A 20,602-nucleotide genomic window follows, 5' to 3' on the forward strand; every position below is an offset into this window, starting at 1 on the left:
GAAGAAACCTGTTAGGACCATTATTTTTTTATAGTGAGATTGAAAGTATTGCCCACAGAAATCGCAGAGAAGCAAAGCAGAATTGAAAGAATTTAGTAGACGAACAAGAGGACATCATTATTACTGAGGAGATGAGCAATAATCAGAATATTTAGCTACCTCCTGCAACTGCTACAGCTCCTGCTCTTATTCCTCGTACTATGTATGATTATGCCAAGCCCACTATGACTAGGGCTGACTTGAGTATTGTGTGACCTACCATTTCTGCAAATAATTTAGAATTGAAGCCAAACACAATTCAGATAGTACAACAATACATTCAATTCGATGGTTTGCAAGACGAAGATCCAAATACTTATTTGGCCAACTTTTTGGAAATTTACTATACTTTCAAGATTAATGGTGCCACTGATGACGCCATTCGTTTACGGTTGTTCACATTCTCATTGAGGAACAAAGTAAAACAGTAGTTAAACTCTTTACCACGAGGTTTTATCACTACATGGGCTCAAATGACCGAGAAGCTCCTTTTGAAGTACTTCCCACCGACTAAGATAGCCAAGTTGGGGAATAACATCTCTTCTTTTGTGCAGATCGATTTAAAGACTTTGTATGATGATTGGAGAGATACAAGGACTTATTGAGAAGGTGCCCTCATTATGGTTTACCCTTGTGGCTACAAGTTCAAACCTTCTACAACGATTTGAATCCCTCAACTAAGCAATTAATTGACGCAGTAGCTGATGGAACACTTATAATAAGACACTCAAAGTAGCTTATGAGTTTATAGAGGAGATGACACTAAATAATTATCAGTGGAAGGTCATGAGGACAAAACCGATGAAAGCCGTCAGTGTCTTTAATTTAAATGCAGTCAGTATGTTATCAAACCAGGTAGAATTACTTAATAAGAAAATTGATGGTTTATATCTTTCTACACAGGTACATTCAGTGATGCAATGCGATACAAATGAAGGTGAAATAAATAATCCAAAATGTTTACCCTTCGGTCCTAGCACAGAGAACAAGCAAGTCAATTATATGGGTAATAATTCTAGGCCTCAAAATAACCCTTATACTAACAACTATAATGCAAGTTGGAGGAACCATCCCAATTTCTCTTGGGGTGGTTAAGGAAATCAAATAGCACAACCACCCCAAGGCTTCCTGCAACCTTACCAATAAGAGAAAAGGTCAAACCTTGAGGAGAGGTTGACAGTTTATCTTGGTGTCAGAAACGCATTTTCAAAACACTAAGGCAGCACTAAAAAATTAGTAAGCATCAATTCAATGACTCGAAAACCAAATAGGACAACTTGCTAAGTTAATTTTGGAACGCCCACGAGGTAGCTTGCCTAACAATACTGAACCTAACCCTAGGGAATAGCTCCATGCAATTACTGTTCGAAACGTGGATGGGTTAATTGAATCTGAACATAAGACAAGGTAAGAAGATGTGATGAACAAAAATAAGGTTGAAGAAGATAATGGAAAGAAAAAACCAGTTGTCAAGGAATATACACCTTGAGCTCTATATCCTAACGTGTTAAAGAGAGACCACACGAATGAACAATTTGGTAAGTTCCTCAAGCTCTTAAAAAAATTACATATTAACTTATCGTTTGTTGAAGCTCTTTCGCAGATGCCAAATTATGTCAAATTTTTAAAAGAGCTGTTAACAAACAAGAGGAGGTTAGATGGCTCGTCTACTGTGGAGCTCAATGTAGTCTACTTGGCCGTCTTACAAAATAAACTACCCAACAAACTCAAAGATTCAGGAAGTTTTACTATTCCTTATCTCATTGGTAGTTTAAATATTAATAATGCTTTGACTAATTTAGGGTCTAGTATTAATGTTATGCCCTATAAAATGTTTAAACAACTAGGTCTTGGGAAACCCAAACAAACTAGGATGAATATTCAACTAGTGGATAGAACCATTAACTATCCTAGGGGTATTATTAATGATGTGCTTGTAAAAATTGATAAATTCATATTCCCCGTTGACTTCGTTGTATTAGACATGGATGAGGATAGTGAGGTATATTTGATTTTAGGTCACCCCTTTTTAGCCACTGCTAGGACTATTATTAATATTGGTACGAGTGAACTTGTACTTCGTGTAGGTAACAAAAAAGATTATTCTTCAAGCACATGATTCTGTGAGAGTCTCTAGGGATCGAAAAGATTTTAAATGTTTCGTGAATGTTAGTAACCATGTGGCTCAACCCTCTTTGCAGGAAATTCCTCGTGAAAGCATGATGGAGCCATGTTTCAGTCAAGATGACAGAAACAGAACAACTTATGAAGAACGAATGGTGCAAATAGATGAACTAGATGAATGGTGAACACATGTCAAAGAGAAACCCAAAAAACACGATGAAGAGCCAAAGTGACCATGATGAGCATGGGAATGGAATGAACCAATTTAAGGTTGGGGACAAAGTGTTGTTGGACAAAACGGATCCACGAATCTCTCATTCGGAGCTCAAATCAAACATATCGGGCCTATTTATGGTACCGAACATATTTCCATACGATACTGTTGAGGTAACTCACTCTGAGTTTGACACATTTAAGGTAAACAATACTCGACTCAAACCTTATTGTGGTAATAAAATTTATAAAGAGAAAGAGGAGCTTCGGCTCCGTGAACCACCATGACCGTGCGAATACAAGGTAAGTCAAACTTAGACTCTAAATAAGCGCTTCTCGGGAGGCAACCCGAATGTTTAACTTCTGCTAATTCTTTTAATTTTATTGCATGGTAATTTAAAATTATTTTTTTTTAAAAAATGTTTTTTACCTACACGGCTTGGATACACGGGCGTGTCTCAAGCTGTGCGCATAATAACGAAATTGACAGTGAGTCACATGGCCTGGACACACGGGCATGTCCCAGGCCGTGTGCACTAGGGCCTGTTCTAAAATGAGTAACACGGTGGGGAAACATGGCCATATAGGTCACATGGCCTGGATACACAAACGTGTCTGTGGCCGTATGAGTCTTAGGACTTAATTTTTCCAATTTTCAAAGGTTACACAACCTGAGGTGGTCCACACGGCCTAGCAACATGATCGTGTGACACACATGGTGTAACACCCCCTAACCCCAAACCGTCTTCGAAACAGGGTTACGGAGCATTACCAGACCTATCAGACATTTACAATTAATATACACATAAATACCAACACAACCAGATACACTCATAATTTGCCAAATTTAAACATTTACATATTATTCAATATTTAATTTTATTCAAATATCAAATATCATCAAATAAATCAATTTCATACCAAATTAACCGAATTCTATTATATATCATAACCAAACCTAAATCTATTTATTTCATCATTACATTTACAATTTCAAAATGACACACACATAAGACACCCTAGGTACATGCCTTTACCAATAATTAACACACTTTACCTTATTGAATTCGGGACCGGCCTGGGATGCTGATTCAACGTTCTATCTTTACTTAACCTATGCACGGAAACAAACTGTACGCTGAATATAGGTATACTCAGTGGTATTTCTATAATCTGAACACTTAAACAATTATGAAACATATTAATTTATATATATTGAACTTTTCAAACTCAATGAGTATTCAAACATTCACTTTCCAATCAATGTTTTGGTCTACTTTAAATTCAAAATCATTTATTATTTTTCAATAGCAATTAATCAATCAGTAATATTCATTAACGATCAGTCAATCAGAATAATTATTTATTTGGTAATAGTTAGTTATTCGGTAACAATCAATTATTCAATAATAATCAGTTATTTAGTATCAATCAATTGATCGGTTATCCAGTAACAGTCAATTATTCAGTAAAAATCAGATATACAGTAACAATTAAATTATTCAGTAACAGTCGATCTTTCTAGTTCCTTTATTTACCCCTATTAACATGACTCGGACCTAGACAGATACACAGATCCAACCAACACACCAGTACGGCACATAGTGCCTCATCGGTCGAAGCTAAAACAGTAACAGTAACAGTAACAGTAGCAGTACGGTACACATTGTACCTCATCGGAACAAATTCAGAACAGTAACAGTACGGTACACAGAGTACCTCATCGGAACAAATCTGAAATAGTAACAGTAACGGTAACAGTAACAATATCCGACACACAAAGTGCCGAATTGGTAACAGTAACGGTAACAGTAACAGTAGTCGGCACATAAGTGCCTGATCAGTAAGCCGGCAAAACCTGTACTCTTCCATATCCTATGGCATGCCAACTATATCTTACTAGCCCGACTAGTTAATAGGGTATTTAATTCACTTTTCAATTTTCAATTAATTCATGTTTTAATTAATTAACTATATATTTTCAATTCAATATAATTCCATTCACTTTTCACTAATAAATATTCAATTTCACAACAATCACATTTTCTATCAATTTCATCACACTTCCAACTACATATATTTTCCAATATAACAAATATTTATTGTTCAATTTCCACATCAATATTCATTTCAATTCAAACATTCACATATATTTATAAATCAATTCAATATAATCAATATTCAATCCAATTCAAATAATCATCTCAAAACACCTACTACATATATATATATTAAATAATAAATCCAACAATTTAAGTATTAAGTTCGAATTATAGAAATACAAACCGTATTTTCTCGAACTAACTCCCGTTGTCTTTGCCATTTTTCCTTGCTTAGCCGAGATTTCCCGAGACAACGTTAGCTATGGGAATTAAAACAATTCATATTCGTTAATTCACTACTAATTTATATCTAATTAATACAATTTCTATTCAATTTCTACTTTAATTTCAATTTAATCTTAACTAAATTCACTTACTTTTTCTATCTCAATTCATACTTCATTTCTATTCAAATTTTGTCCAAACTCATGCTTAACTATTAAATTTCTAGCATATTTTTCTAATTTCGAAATCTCATCAATTTAGCTCCTACAACATAAAACTTATGAATTACTTTACAATTCAATCCTTATTTCATTTCTAACTTAAATTCCTATCAATCTAACCCCTAATTCATCTTTCTTTTCTCTTTTTCTTTCTTTCTTTCCCCTGCTCTCTGTTTCGTCTCCTTCTATTCTCTTTTCTATTCTTTTATTTACTTTGTTTTATATATATATACATGTATTTATACTTAAATAGTAAGTATTATTTATTTATTCATGTGTATATTATTAATACATTTGTATCCATTTATAACCATACATTTGTCATAATTTAGTATATTTATTTCATAAAAATCTTATAATATGATCATTTAATTAGTAAATATATTTTATAAATAATAAATATCTATTAATGATTAAATACATGTATTACAAATGTATATATTTTCATTTATACACTTGTATCAAATCATATCCACACATTTGTCCTTATTTAATTTATTCATCATATAATATTAATTTAATGATAATAAATACATTAATTTTTTACTTAAATAATAAGTAAATACATACATATTTTACAAATGTATGTACAATATTTATTACACATGTATTTTATTTTTGTCATACACTTGTCTTTCTTTTAATTTATTTAATAATAACACCTATTAAATAATAATAATAACAATTATAACATTTAATATACATAATTCAAGAAAAATCTTGATTTTTCTTCCATTTGCCGCCTCATCTATTGTCAATGGCTTAATTTCATTTTAATCCTTTTTACTTTCTTTTAATCTACAATTCAACTTTCATCCTTTATTCAATTTAGTCATTTTTCCTAATTCCTCTTAATTAAGCTAAATTCACTTAATTAAAGCCTAGTTAATTACTCAATTAACTTCGTAATTATTTTTAATAAATATTTTCTAGTCCATTTTTCAGAAACAGAGATGTAACAGTCTGATTTAGACCCTAATCGAAACGGTGGTTTCAAAACCAGGAATCCAAGTCAGTAAAATATTTAAATATTATTTTTCGTGTTTATTATATGTGAATTTGCATGTGTGAAAATTTTGTATGAAAATTTGATTGTTTGTGTGATTAATTTGATAAAAGGACTTAATCGCGTAAGTTGAAAACTTGATAGTTTAAATCATAAAGGTTAATTTGATAGTGGCTTTTTAATATGGAGTATTAATGTTGCAAATGATTCATTAATTTAGTGATGGCCGAATATACCATAAAATATATGTTTATGTTATTATATTAATAAGGTTAAATAAGTAAAATATGATAAAAGTTAACTTATAATATATTAAAACATAAAAAAATAATAAAGCCAAGCATATATACTTTGTAATTGCCGAAAATAAAAGAAGGAAGAAAAGGAAAAAGAACCAAGGTATTCGGCCATTGTTGATCCAATTTTAAGGTATGTTTTGTTTCGGTTTTTGATAATTTTTATATTTTTGAGATCGTTGCTTCGAGTACTACTCGACCCATGCTTGAATTTTTTATTTTGGTGAATATTTTGAGATATGTCATTGATGAATATTTGTGTTTTGTGATGTTGCTGATAAATTATGAAAGATATGTTTTGGATTAATATGTTTTGTATTGGGGTTTTTCATGATTTTGAGTTAATAGGACTAAATTGAAAAAATAATAAATTGAAGGACTAAAATGAAAAATAAATGAAATATATGGATTAGTATGGACATAAGGAAGATTCAGCCCTACTATGATGTAACGAGATTTTGAGTATTTTGTGTTTTATACAAATAGGACTAATTTGTAAAAAGTATGAAATATTAGGGGTAAAATGGTAATTTACCTATTTTGTGTTGTTTCATTAAATTGAATGAAATTGTGTTTAAATGAGATTAATTTGAAATTATATAGATCATGAACAAAGGAAACCAGACTTGGATCGGGGAAAAACAAAAATAGTCGAATAGCCGAGTTGTAACGTCCGTCGATATCCGAGGTAAGTCTTTAAGCAATTAAACATGATTTATTTTGAACATAAAATTATTTACTATGATGAATCAAATTGCATAATGTATTAGTTGTTAGCCGAATTCAATATGTAAATAAATTAATGTGATTAAGTTGTATTTGAATGATATCAAAACCTCTGAAAATGTGTATTTTTTACATAGAATATTATACGATTTGATATATGTGAAATGTTGTGGAACGATTTTTGTATTTATAATATTCGGGCTTTGAGCCTAGCAAGCGTTGAGCTGGTGACTTTGATCGAGCTTTGTGCCTAGCAGGCTTAGTGCCGGTGAATAAATATCAGACTTTAAGTCTAACAGGCCTTGTGCCGGTGTGTGATTCAGGCTTACGCCTAGCAGGTTTTATACCGGTGATTTATTTTCAAGTCTATGATTACGAGAATTCAAATTTATTGTGGATATTCAGCAAGTGAAAATGAGCTAAATTGCATTGTATATGTTCAGCCAAAAAGGTAAATATATGTGAGCTTATATTGAATTTGAATATTCGATTATATGTGAAGTTGTCTTATATGTGCATATTCGGCCATAAGTAATGTAACATTAAATTTGAACTATAAGTTATATGTGACGTTTTATTTATCTCTTAAATTCAGTCACATGTGAATATATAATGAATCTTGTGAAGTTGGCCATACATGTAAGTGAATATGTGATAAAATATGTGATCTTGTATAATCGGCTTATAGGAAATATTTATGTGGTGTTCTATACTTGATTGTGAATATTCGGCAAGGTATTTCATTAAGATGAAGTATAACATTAAGAATATAATTTGGTTAGTTTGAATGTTTTAATTATTTATTGAATTGTTTAATTTGCTTAAGACTTACTAAGCTAAGTTAGCTTACCCTGTGTGTTTTGTTACTCATTATATAGATTTTTGGCTATAAATTACGAGCTCGGGGATCGTTATCGAAGTCATCTACACTATCGTCAACTTTTGGTATTTCTAAAAGTCTATTTTAAAACTTTTGGCATGTATAGGCTAATTCGTATTTTGTTCGACTTTGAATATGTATAACTTTAGCCATGCGAAAATAGTTTAATTTCCATGATAGATTTGTTCATACTTGGATATGATTTGAACTTACTTTTAGTTGACATGATATATATTATATGTGAATGAAGTATCCGATATATGTGGTATGTTTGAAAAGGGTTTATTGATGTTAGATTTGAAAGTGGATTGATGTAATGATCATATATATATATTATGAAATAATTATTTGTTTCGGTTAGGTTTTTGATTGAATAAAATATATTGGAATGATAAGTTTAGAATATGTAACTTCTATGAGGTTTATTCATGTTTTCATGTGTGAATGTATATTTGTTTGCAATATATTAAAGTTGAAAAGAATATAATAATAAGGACTTGCTTATTCGGTTAATGAAATGTAAATTTACCAAATGAACAGTATTTTGTATAATAACATGTTTGGTAATGCTTTATTTAGTTTCGTTTATAATGTTAAGCATGTTTAATGTAAATTTGGAAATGCATGGAATGAAACATACATATGTTCGAATATGCATAGGTTAGTTTAGTTCGGTTTGCATGGAAAATGTATGAGTTTTATAATTTGTTTTGAGGTTAAATAATGGTTAAATATCGGGATTGTTTTGTTTAATAAGACTTATAAAAGAAACATTGATAAATGACCATTTGAATAGTGATTTTATGTAATAGTTTACTATGGAAATTATATACATTTTTGCAAAAAAAAATTATAATTATGTGTACACATATATATATATTTATGTATATGTTTGTGAATTTGAATGATGGCTTGGTAAATTATGAAAGTATAGGTGTATGTATATATTTGCTAATGAATAAATGATTCATGATAATGAAATCTGTTGAAATTGTGAAAGTTCAAATTTTTTTTTGTACTGTAATGCTTCGTAACCTTATTCCAGCGACGGATACGGGTTAGGGGTGTTACAAGAGACCCAAAGATACAGTTTTCCTATAACCTTAAAGTTCGAGTCGTTACACATGGCTTGGACACATAGGCGTGTCCTGGGCCTTGTGAGTACTAGAGCTAATTTTTCAATTTTAATTTCAAGTCAGTAAGTTACACAGCCTGTCACATGGGCGTGTGTGAGACTATGTACCCTACACGGCTTCACACACGGGCGTGGAAGAAGTGAAGGCATATCACAAACGGCCTGGCACACGGTCGTGTGAAGACTGGGCTTAGAGTTTTAAATTGCACACGACCTAAAGGAGTGCTACACAGGCATGTGACATGGTCTTGTGGCCCAAAATAGGCCTTTACATGACCGTGTGACCCTTTTAAACCAAACCCTAATTTTTCCCCTTGTTTTGTCTGCTTCCTCACTTCTTTCCCCCGCTGTCGATCTACCTTTACACACATCGACCCTCATTCTAGCCACCCACTCCGTTGCCCCACACCCTCGCCCCTTCCCCTTTCCTTTCTCATTTCCACCTTTCTCTTTCCTCCCTTCCCCATCTCCTTTCTCTTTTCCCTTGGAGGGAGATCACTGGTGTTTTCGGTACAATCGATGCCTATTTTTTTGGAGCATGGCCACGGGGTGCATTTTTTATCTTGCCTACTTCTTCCCCCTAGCTTGCCGCCATCAGACAGAGCATAGTAGGAGGGGTCCTATCTGCTTAGGCCTTATGTTACTCGCCTCACACGACACTTCGGTGTCCTCGACACTTCAGATCAGTCCTCCTCCTTCACACTTGTTGGACAAATGACCCTGCAAGGGTTATCCAATATGAGTCAAATGAGGATGATCAGCGATTGCGTGGAGTGGGTCCTCCTCAATACTGATTATCTCATTCTGACCCTCAAGATAAGCATGCGGACTTCACTGATGATGTCCTCTTCCATCACGAGGATCCACCTCATCCTCCATCTCAAAGTCATCGTCCTACTACTTCTATTGTCACCTTAGTAGACCTCTCCAGGTGATTCACTCATTTCGAGCGCCATTGTTTTGAGCGATTCGACAGTATTGATGCGACTTTGCAGCAGATCTATCAACACCTCCATATATCTTATTTAACATTGGTGCCTCACGATCACAATGCCTCCGAAAATGAAGACCATTGATTTTAGTTTTATTTTTATTTTTATTTTTATTTTTTATTTTTGCTTTTTGTTGTTTTATTTTATTTTCTTAGACTTATTTCATTTATTATCTTTTGAACTATGTTTTTATTTTTATTGTTGTTTCTAATTGAGTTTGTAACCTCTTAATCTTCTTTATTATTTGTATTTATTTTCTTATTAGTTTGCTCGAAACCATGCACTACATTTAAATTTGCCTTCATTTCTGGTTTTCACCATTCTGGCGAATTCATCCATATTTAGGGCAGCTTTAGTTTTCTCCCTCTCTTATGATATTCTGCTTATACTATGCTTATATCTATTTGTACATTGATAAAAATGTAAATCTTAAGTGTAGGGAGGTTATTCATATAATTATTAGAAAATCTCTGAATTATTTCTTGTGTTTAAATAATTTTCGCATACTTCTATTGAACAAATTCTTGTCAATTTGGGATTTTTGTTGATGTGTTTTGGATTTATTTGTAGATTTTTGTGCATTGATTGTTTTAAACTTTAAGACATAAGAGAATCAAGCATGATAAGTTATTTTTCGGAATTAAGAATTTTAGGTTATTTCCCTAAATTAAGGTATTATCTTGAAGTTTTAAATTTGCAAGTTTAACAATAAAAAAAACCATGATTTTTGTGAGATTTTGAACCTTTAGAGCATAAAATTTTCACGCTCATTCTATTATTTGTTATGAGTGTGTCAATTTGACTTGTAAACTTGATTCGGTTATGCATTTCGAAACTTGTAACACCCCAAACCCGGCCCAGACGTTATGGCCGGATCCGACATGCAACATCGAAGCGTTCAAAACATTTTATATTGTTGATCCAGAAAAACCTACTTAGTGTTTTAAAAGATAATTTCATTATAGGTTAAAGTGAATGGAAGCTGTGCACCAGGTAGGAAACCGGAAAAGAGGAGGTGAGTCTATTGGACTACTTAAGTACCAAGCTCCCTTCGGATCCAATCCTAGACATGCACACCACCATTGCCACACCTTAATGTCATGTATATTTCTAGGAAACCGATTTGATTAAGTTATTTTTAGGAAAAATGATTAATTTTGGAAAATACTTTCATTGCGGAAGCTTTGCTTGTTGTCGTGTTATTTTGAAATCAATTGTTGTTTTTTTTTTGAAAACGCGCCCTAAAGCTATCCAATTTCAACAGTTAAAATAAGTAATACCTATCTTAGTAATACATATTAAAACCATCAAAAATAATTAAGCGGCCTTATTACATTTAAAAACCCAAACCTCAACGTAAATAATAGGATGTCCAGTTCACCAGAAGAAAACCAAACTTTCAGAACGGGTGGCCACTCCGAATTCCCTCACAGCTCCAAGCCCACTATGGTTGGGGATTTCCTGCATGGATGAAAATAAAAGGGGTGAGTTTGGGGAAACTCAGTGTGTGAAGAAAACCCATTCAAAGCCCAAGTCAGCTCAAGTGTATTGGGCCTAAGCCCATTCAGGTAACAGTGGTACTGGACCAGAGCCCTTTTCAAATTACAATAAACTGGGCCTTAGCCCCTTATTTAGATAACAGTATGGCCAATAGGCCCATTTCAAATACATGCAACATCAATAACATATGCAAGCCCATTTGGGGAGACTACTCAACCCACCAACCACTACACTCCACCCGCACCAGCCCTACACTCCATGTGGGGAATAGCTCAACCCACCCAGCCCAACACTCCACAGTTGCAGCCTTGCTGCTCAGTTAACAGTAAATTGAGGCAAAGCCTCCAGTACGTGGACAAGCCACTTTCAGTACTTCCTCCGTCAATATCCCAATCCCATGCATCAGATAATAACAACATGGCATGCAGTAAATAACAACAGTCAAACATGCATTTAGGTCAATTTAACCCTAGGGGTATTTCGGTAATTTATCTACTAGGGTAAAACTGTAAATTTTCCACTTTTAAAGGTATTTCAGTAATTTATCTATTTTAGGGTTTTTCATGCATATTCCTACTTTTCACGTACTAACAGAATCACGTACCGAGGGTTCTTACCGAATTGGGCCCGTTGGCCCATCATTCCAATTTTGGCCCATTAAGCCCAAAAATATCGAGGGCACAGAAATCATGCACTTTGCAGTCCAAATTTTGCAGCTAACCAAAAACATTAATCGATTTACCTCACGAGCATTCGCACACTCGCAAATCTACAAAATACCGATTTTTGGCATTTCGGCTTTTCGACTTTTTCTGATCCAGACTAAGAAAGAGGGTGTTAATTACACACCTGTTTGCGACGATATGCTGACGAGATCCACACACGAACTGCCTACAATTGGATTACTAACACATTAATCTAACTATTCAAATACGAACTGCGTATTAACCCCTTACAATATTCGGCCAACCACACCTATAGATCATAATAAGCTTATAAGAAAACAATAAGCAATTCATTAACAAATTTTTGTCAATGTTTACCACATAATCATAATTTCACTGCAAGCTGTCTTCCTGAGCAACAGTCACTAAATTATTTATAACTGGAGCTACGAAACTCCAAATCAAGTGCCGTTAATTTCCCCTGAAAATAGACTCATATATCTTCTATTCATAAAATTTTCAGAATTTTTGGTATGGCCAACAATACCAGATTTTTCTTAAAGTTTCCCATGTTTCACTGTTTGACTAATCTGACCACTCTCCATTACGAATCAAATTTCTCATTATACAGAATTCAAAATATGTTCTTGTTTATTCCATTTGAAACTAGACTCATTAAGCTTTAATTACATAATTTATGCAGCTTCTAACTCATCTCCCACAATTTATGGTGATTTTCCAAATTCACATTACTGCTGCTGTCCCAAGCAGATTTATTACCAAATCACTCTTTCACACCTAACTTGCATGCTTGTTATTTAAACATGTATATCACCAATCAATCATCACATATCTATGATTTTACTTAAGTATAATCTCCATTTCATCATTTTAAAGCACAACATGTTAGCCGATTTTTCCCCTTAGCATCTAAGGCACATGCATGCTCATTTGTTTGGCTCAACTTCACCTATCTTCCATTTTTCATCAAAAGAACATGAAACAACAACCATTTCCTTCATTTTAATTCATGACTAAATGCTCACAACACAACTAAAAACCAAAATATGCTTCAAGAGTTAAGGTAGAATCAAGAAGAACTCATGAACATCAAGATAGAAGCAAACTACCATGAACTTACCTTCAATTTTCTTCCCCAAGTGACCGAACATTCAAGAGCTTTCTCCTCTCCTCTCTCTTCTCTAACTTTCGGCTATGATGAACAAAGATGGACAAAACTTTGTTCTTTTCACCCCTTTTTCTTTTAATAAAATTTCATATTTCATCCATTTAATTCTTTAATACAAAAGACATGAAATGCCCATCATGGAACATTTACCTAAACCATTATCATGGAACATTTACCTAACCCATTATCATGAAATATTTACCTAATCCATTATCATGGAACATTTACCTAACCCATTATCAATTTGTACCATGAATTATGGATATCAAGTGCTCATATTGTCTACAACAACATGATGGCTGGCCACTTCATGTAAAATGGGAGGTTTGTCATGCAAATCCTCCTATTTTGCACTCCTATTTATTTGGCCACTTCAATTTAGCCTATAGCATTTTCAAACATTTTCACATAGGTTCTATTTCATAATTTCACCCCCGTTTTCTTATGGAACAAAAATTTACTAAAATTACCGGGTTCTATCTTAAGCTTGGGCCTTCTAGAGGCCCACTAACATAATTAAACCTATGCCAACATTCACAGAATTCCCGAAAATTGGGGCGTTACAAAACCACACCTTTAATTTTATATACTGAGATGATAAAGACACTTAGGTTTTAACCCACTTATCCCATAAAAATCCTACATTTTAAATTAACTCTTAGTGAACCCTGTTAAGCCTAACACACCTTTTCTTGATTGACCCGTTAATGTTAACCCATAACCCTTTTTTTGTTGTGACTCTTTCCCATTTTATTGACTCCTTTTTTGTCGAGATTTGATATGGTCAATTGCCTAACTATGCTTTTTTGTTTGATTTGCTGAATTATTTCTTATTGTTATAGATGACCAGAAAAAGGAAAAAAAAGTCAAAAAGAAACAAAAAATATTATTATTTAGATATTTTTTGTTAGAGCTTGAACAGTTAATTTCATATTTTGAGAAGAAGCTCGTTTTTATTCCTGTTTACTTTTGATTGATGCACTTTTTTTTAATTCAGCATTTATTTTTTTTCTAGTTTGGTAATTTATCAACTTAGTATCAATTATAACCAACTTTTCTGGCCTTTCTCCACACTATTTGACTTAAGCCCCATTACAACCTCTTAAATACCTTTTGATTAGTGTGTCATATCATTTTATAGTGGTGTAGATTTAATTTTCAAGCAAGCTTATGATAATGACATTTCTTGTTCGGCTGTTGAATGTATTTTTATTGAACCTTAAACACTTTGAGTGCTTTGAGTGAATATTTAGTGAGGATGCCAATTCTTGTTGATTTTGAATTAAAGGTAATTACTTAAATAAGGGGAGATACCTATGTTTTCGTGCTTTAAAATTTTTGACTTGGATTGTTTGAATCTTTAGTGCCCTTTTAGTTGAATTGCCAATGCATGATTATTTACAAATTATTTTGAGACATTATTGATGAGAATTATAAGTCGGGAAAGGTTAACTTTAATGTAAGTTGAGGATTTTGCTTGAGGACAAGCAAATGCTTAAATGTGAAGATAATTGATAAATAATAAAACTAAAATATTTTAATCTCATTCTCAATGCATTTTTGGGTGATTCTTTATGAAAATTGGTGAATTTGAAGCTCCCAACCCTTTGAATTCATGTTCTTATACTTAGTGAGCATTTGGGAGCTAAAGGAGCAAGAAACGAGTGAAAATCGATCAAAAAGAACAGATTTCAGGAGCCACATAGGGGATGTGAGCCATACGGGTTGGAAACCTGACCGTGTGAGCCACATGGGATAGACACACGACCATGTGCCAGGCCGTGTAGATTTCGCAACTTGCTTCCCAAACACGCTAAAAAATGAAATTTTTAGGCTTTCTGAGCATTCTAAAGTCAATAAATACCAAATAGAAGAAGAGTTATGGGAGCCATCAAAGAAGATTCAAGAAAAAACTTGAAGAACACCATTGGAGCCAACTCTGAAGCAATTTCCCATTAAGATCGAAGACCTCCTTTTAATTTATTTTGAATTTTTTATGAGTTTCTTTATTTTTTTGTGGTTTTTCTAACTTTAAGATGTTTTCATACAAAATTATAAACTAATTCCCTAGATACCTAGGGAAGATGAAACCTATGATGAATTATATTATTTAATTTCTATTTTACGCGATAAATACTTGATTATTGTTCTCAATTATGTGTACTTATTTCTTGTTTTAATATTTCCGGGATATTAATTTAAGTTTAATGTGCTTAATTCACTGGTGGAAAAGTCCCTATTTAAGAGTAGGTCTAGCATAATTGAGTGGAGTTGCATGCAATCCTAGAAATAAGACGTCATAAACTTATCGAATTAGAGTCAAATCTAATAAGGGAATCCATAGATCGAGTTAATGCGATAATAGAGGTTTTAATTAGAAAGAAATTTAAATTAATCAACCTAGAGTTAGTTGCTCTTACTCTTGAAAAAGATATTAATATAATTTAGAGATTTCTACGGATCAAGACACCAAGTGGATAAATCATTTAATTTAGATTCATAATAATAGATGAAGTCTGGGTGGATTCTTTCCTGGGTATTGTCTCTCTCATTGGTTATCTTTCGATTATTTTCTTGATTCATTCTCTGATGAGTTCTTAGTTAAATTAGTTTAGTAATTTAAGTTAAAAATCATCACTCTAAATTGTTGGCTAAATAATAGAAAAACAGTAATTACTAATATTTTTAGTCCTTATGGATACGATATCTCTACTCATCATAGCTACACTATTTATTGATAGGTGCACTTGCCTTAGTCTTATTTTTAGTTAGTCACGTGAGATACATAAACAAGTCATTCTGGTGCACAGCAGAATACACGTTTGTTGGCTGATCAAGAACCTCAATGGATAGACATTGCTCCCAAGTTGGTTGTTGAAATTCAGTGCTTTCATGAGCAGTATTTGCTTCTGTTTCTTGCATTTTTACTTAAAAATTTTCCTTAATATGGCCTGACTTCCCGCATCGATCACACACTACTTTCACTTGACAATCTCATTTGATGTGTCCAAGTTTTTCGCACTTGAAATAAGCTTTGGAAGATCTCTTTGACTACTTTCCAGTTTCAAATTTTTTTCTATCACCTATTGAAGGCTTCAAGTAGGAATTCTTCTCTTTTGATCTTTGATATAAAGCACATCCTCTGATTTGGGAGAAAGCATGTGGTTTCTGGTCATTTTCTTTAGTAGAGCTTCCTAATTGGAAAGCAAATTTTCTAATTCAATACTAGAATTTTGATTCTTCCATCATTGTATGGAAGAAACAAAAGGCATAAGACCATTTTGCAGTCCACGAATAAGATAACGACGCAAGCGTGCATCACTCACTAGCTCCACTGTATCCAATTCTAAAATTTCATAACACAAAATTTTTAGTTTCAAGAAGTATTCTTCAACAGAAAAATTACCTTGAGTTACCATCATTAGTTCACTCTCAAGATATTGTAATTGAGCTATATTGTTTTTAGTAAACTTTTTAAGAGTCTCCCACACTTGCTTTGGTGACTTTAGATCACGAACATGTTCAATGTATTCTCTACTGATCAATGCCCGCAAAGCAAATAGAGCTTTGCCACACTTGACCTTCCAAGTTTCTCGTAACTCCAAATTCTGATAAGTATTATCTGGGATTGATGTTTCATAACTTCAATAAGATCTCACAAATCTCGCCCCTGCAGAAAAGTTTCCATGCATAGCTTCTAGTAATTATAATTATTACCAACAAGCTTGTCTACAGCTATTCCAAAAGAAGCACTTCCACTATTCATCTTGGTTGAGTAATAATATCAAAACACTTGGTCATGACCAGAAAGCATTGATACTAATTGAGACAATTACAAAAAAAAAACAAAACTCTAAATAAAAATAAAGCTAAATATTATTATTGCTCAATCAAGATGATACAAAGAAACAGAAATTGATGTGCTACACTTTTAGCTCAGAGTAAGACATCTATTTATATTAAAAACTTCCTAAAATAACTCAACTACTTTGACTACAATAAGCCAATGTGTTCATATAAATGACCAAATGTGCTAATCGACTCCTAATAAAAATGAATAACTTGACCAATTCATAACTAGCAGAAAGTTTCACTAATTTCTAACACATTTGAACCCTTTTGCATCAAAACGATCTGTTCTAACTCTATACTAACTTCTTTCATCGTTGGTCGCTTTTTCCCACTCAAGCTCAAGCATTGGTACGCAAGTTTAGCAACCATCATTACCTCTTCATGTTTCACTTCCTTCACAATTCGACTGTCAACAATGTCCATCACTTGGTTCGTTTCCATCAAATTGGTGAAATACGAGGCTAAACTCCTACTATTTTCTTCCCTTTCGAAAGAAACTGGTTTTTCCCCTGTTAGTAACTCAACCAGCACGACTCCGAAGCTATACACATCGCTTTTATCCGTGAATTGGCTCGATTGGAAATACTCAGGGTCTAAGTATCCGAATGTGCCTTGCACGTGCGTGGTCAAGTGAGTTTGATCTATAGAAACTGATCTCGATATCCCGAAATCTGAAACTTTCGCCTTGAACTTCTCGTCTAATAAGATGTTTGTGGACTTGATGTCTCGATGATAAATCGGAATTGAGGCCGAAGAGTGCAAGTACGCAAGGGCTTCGGCACTTTCTTTGGCAATTCTTAATCGTGTTTCCCATGATAATACGAATTCCTCACTTTGGTCATGCAGATATTGATAAACTGTTCCATTTGAGATGAACTCATAAACTAGTAACGGAACTTCGGTCTCTAGGCAACACCCTATAAGTTTAACCACGTTTCGATGATTAATTTGGGAAAGGATGACGACTTCATTAATGAACTCTTCGACTTTGTCTGCAACCATTCCTTTGGACTTTTTAACGGCAACAATTCTTTCATCGGCAAGCATTCCTTTGTAAATAGTTCCTTGGCCACCTTGGCCGAGCACTCGGTCCTTGTTGAAATTCTCTGTTGCTTTATCCAACTCCTTGGAAGTAAATATCCTGGTGCTCTCTAAATTGCCATGCTTTGCAAACATTTGTTGTTGTAATAATAACCCACCATTGCGTTTAAAATTTTTTTTCTTCAACTTCATTTTCATTCTTTTCTTTAAATATTTGTATGACCGCCGTCCACCCATTACTAAGCACATTACTAAGCACAATGCTGCAAAGCCAAGACCTATTCCTGAAAGAAATGCTCAATAATTCAAAAGGCTTAATTAAACGGTTAATTGGTATAGAGTCATCACCCTAAAAAAAACACTTGTATATAATGGTTTGGGGGATGGTGGACTAATGCAATCAAGTAAAACAATATGTTGGAGAAGAAGAAAATTTTGAAATGAAAGAAGGGCTGTAGGCAAGAGGAAGGGGAAGCTAAAAAAATTGTGAGTGAATCGATGTAACTTTATAAAATCGATATTAAAGTTAAAAGTTCCACTAATATGTACCATTGATGATTAATTGTTAGATTACTATTTTGTATAAGTTAATTAGTAACTTTTAATCATTCTCATGGATTGTAATAGTAATAAAAAAATATTAACTATGCATTGTAGGGTGTTCAAACTGTTAACCGAATCAAATAAGTATTAATCGAATTAATCAAACTTTTTAATCATTTAACTGCTAACAAAATTGATTTTTTTTCAAAAAAAATTAACTGAATCGAAATATTTATGTTGATTCGGTCGATTAACTAAATTAACCGAAATTTATATATACATATATATATTAAAACAAGTATAACATATAAAAAAAAGTGATAATATTCATTTGACCAAATTAATCGAATTAACCAAATTAAAACTACACATCATTTGTATTATCAATTATTAAGTTCGATTGATTTGATTAATTATCCAATTTCGAACCGAATTAACCGATAATCGAATTTCCTAAAAATAATTAACTGATTTTCGACAGAATTAGATGAATTAACCAACCAATTAATCGAATTAAATCGATTAATTTAATTTTAACCGAAATTTAAACATTACTCCAGAGGGAGTTAATTTACCTAAGGGAAGAATCCAAGTTTTTCTTTTTCTTCGTCTGCATACGTAATGCCCTGGCTTATTCACACAAGTCGCATCCCCACACTTCAACTCGTCGAGGCATTCGTCAATATCTAAACAATTCCATTAACTTTTGAAAGAGTAAAATAAGAAGTATCAAACAAGGGATGTGAAGAGATTTTGGATTTTACCTTGGCATCCATCAGGAAGATATGCATTCCCTTCATAACCACTCTTACAAAAACATCGAATTGATTTGTGAATATTAGGGTCCGACAACTCTAAACCATACTCCCTACAAGTATATTCTCTTCCATCTTCGCTCAACTCAAAATCCTCTTTGGGTATCGCCCAATCAAGCACAGCACCCACAGCCTCCATATTCTGCAAACCGGACCAGTTTGCTACATTCGATGCCCAGTTGTTCTCAACCACGTAGGCTAACTTGCACCCATCAGATTGGCTATCAAAGGTAGCATTAAATGTTTTGAGAGCCGATGGTAATTCCCTCTCGCAGCATGTACCGTGGCAGATGTTATAAGGGTTAGAACCAAAGAGTGCGTCCCCAATACAAGCTGATCTACACGAAGTGTTTTTGGTGTCAACTTCCGCCAGGAAAGCCGTGCTATTACAACCAGCGGCTAGGAACTTGTTCCTGTACTCTGAAAAGAAGAAAGGGCTGCCTGTTAGATCCACCCCAAGGCTGGTTTCCCTACCTGAACAGTTCATTGAAACTACTGGACTCTTCACACGATGGTACTCAAGCTCCGGATCATAATCAGCAGATCTCAAAGAAAAATTCAAAACCTCCATGTTTGTTCTTTTGAGTAAAATTGTAGGAGGGGTTGAAGTTTCATTGCAAGAGACCTCAAACCATGCATTCAAGGAACAGTTGGGTCCAATTCCAAAAGGGTAGGGAACTCTAACATCTCCACAGCTGCCTTTGCAACCAGGTTTTGCTGTGGAATTAGCTGCTGAGGCTAGATCGGTAATTAGCAAAAGCAACAAACTGAAACTTAATGCAAATCTCACAATCATTTTTGTTTTCTTCTTTTTGGATCATTTAGCCGAGATATATATATATAGGCAAAACTATATTCTTTCAAACTTTACCGTTGGTTTGCAATAATATTTAACCTTTACGATAAAAGGGTAAAAAAGAGATCACATCTATTATAAGAAGTTTTACTATTCTTTTAATTGTATAAATTGTTCTTTATTTTATATAAATTATTTTTAAATATATATAAATAAAAATTTCCATCATATTATTATACTAA

General features: G+C 33.3%; 1 protein-coding gene across 1 annotated transcript; it reads right to left on the minus strand.

Moving 5' to 3' along the window:
* Nucleotides 1-15,969: 15,969 nt before the first annotated feature.
* On the minus strand, nt 15,970-20,360 carry LOC107895452 (wall-associated receptor kinase-like 22). Its single transcript, XM_016820730.2, has 3 exons — nt 19,514-20,360; nt 19,325-19,435; nt 15,970-18,490 (listed from the first exon to the last, which is right to left on the minus strand). Exons 1-3 carry the CDS (start codon nt 20,358-20,360, stop codon nt 17,391-17,393), a joined length of 2,058 nt encoding a protein of 685 aa, XP_016676219.2. The 3' UTR covers nt 15,970-17,390.
* Between the last annotated feature and the right edge of the window lie 242 nt (nt 20,361-20,602).

This window comes from Gossypium hirsutum, chromosome A10 (assembly GCF_007990345.1).
Source record: "Gossypium hirsutum isolate 1008001.06 chromosome A10, Gossypium_hirsutum_v2.1, whole genome shotgun sequence".
Taxonomy (NCBI): domain Eukaryota; kingdom Viridiplantae; phylum Streptophyta; class Magnoliopsida; order Malvales; family Malvaceae; genus Gossypium; species Gossypium hirsutum.

Excerpts from the sequence above, each read along its gene's own strand:
- LOC107895452 (XM_016820730.2), bottom strand. The coding sequence starts at position 20,360 with ATGATTGTGAGATTTGCATTAAGTTTCAGTTTGTTGCTTTTGCTAATT. Across the intron at positions 19,436-19,513 it reads TCTTCCTGATGGATGCCAAG|ATATTGACGAATGCCTCGAC; the intron begins GTAAAATCCAAA and ends GGAATTGTTTAG. Across the intron at positions 18,491-19,324 it reads AACTTGGATTCTTCCCTTAG|GAATAGGTCTTGGCTTTGCA; the intron begins GTAAATTAACTC and ends CATTTCTTTCAG.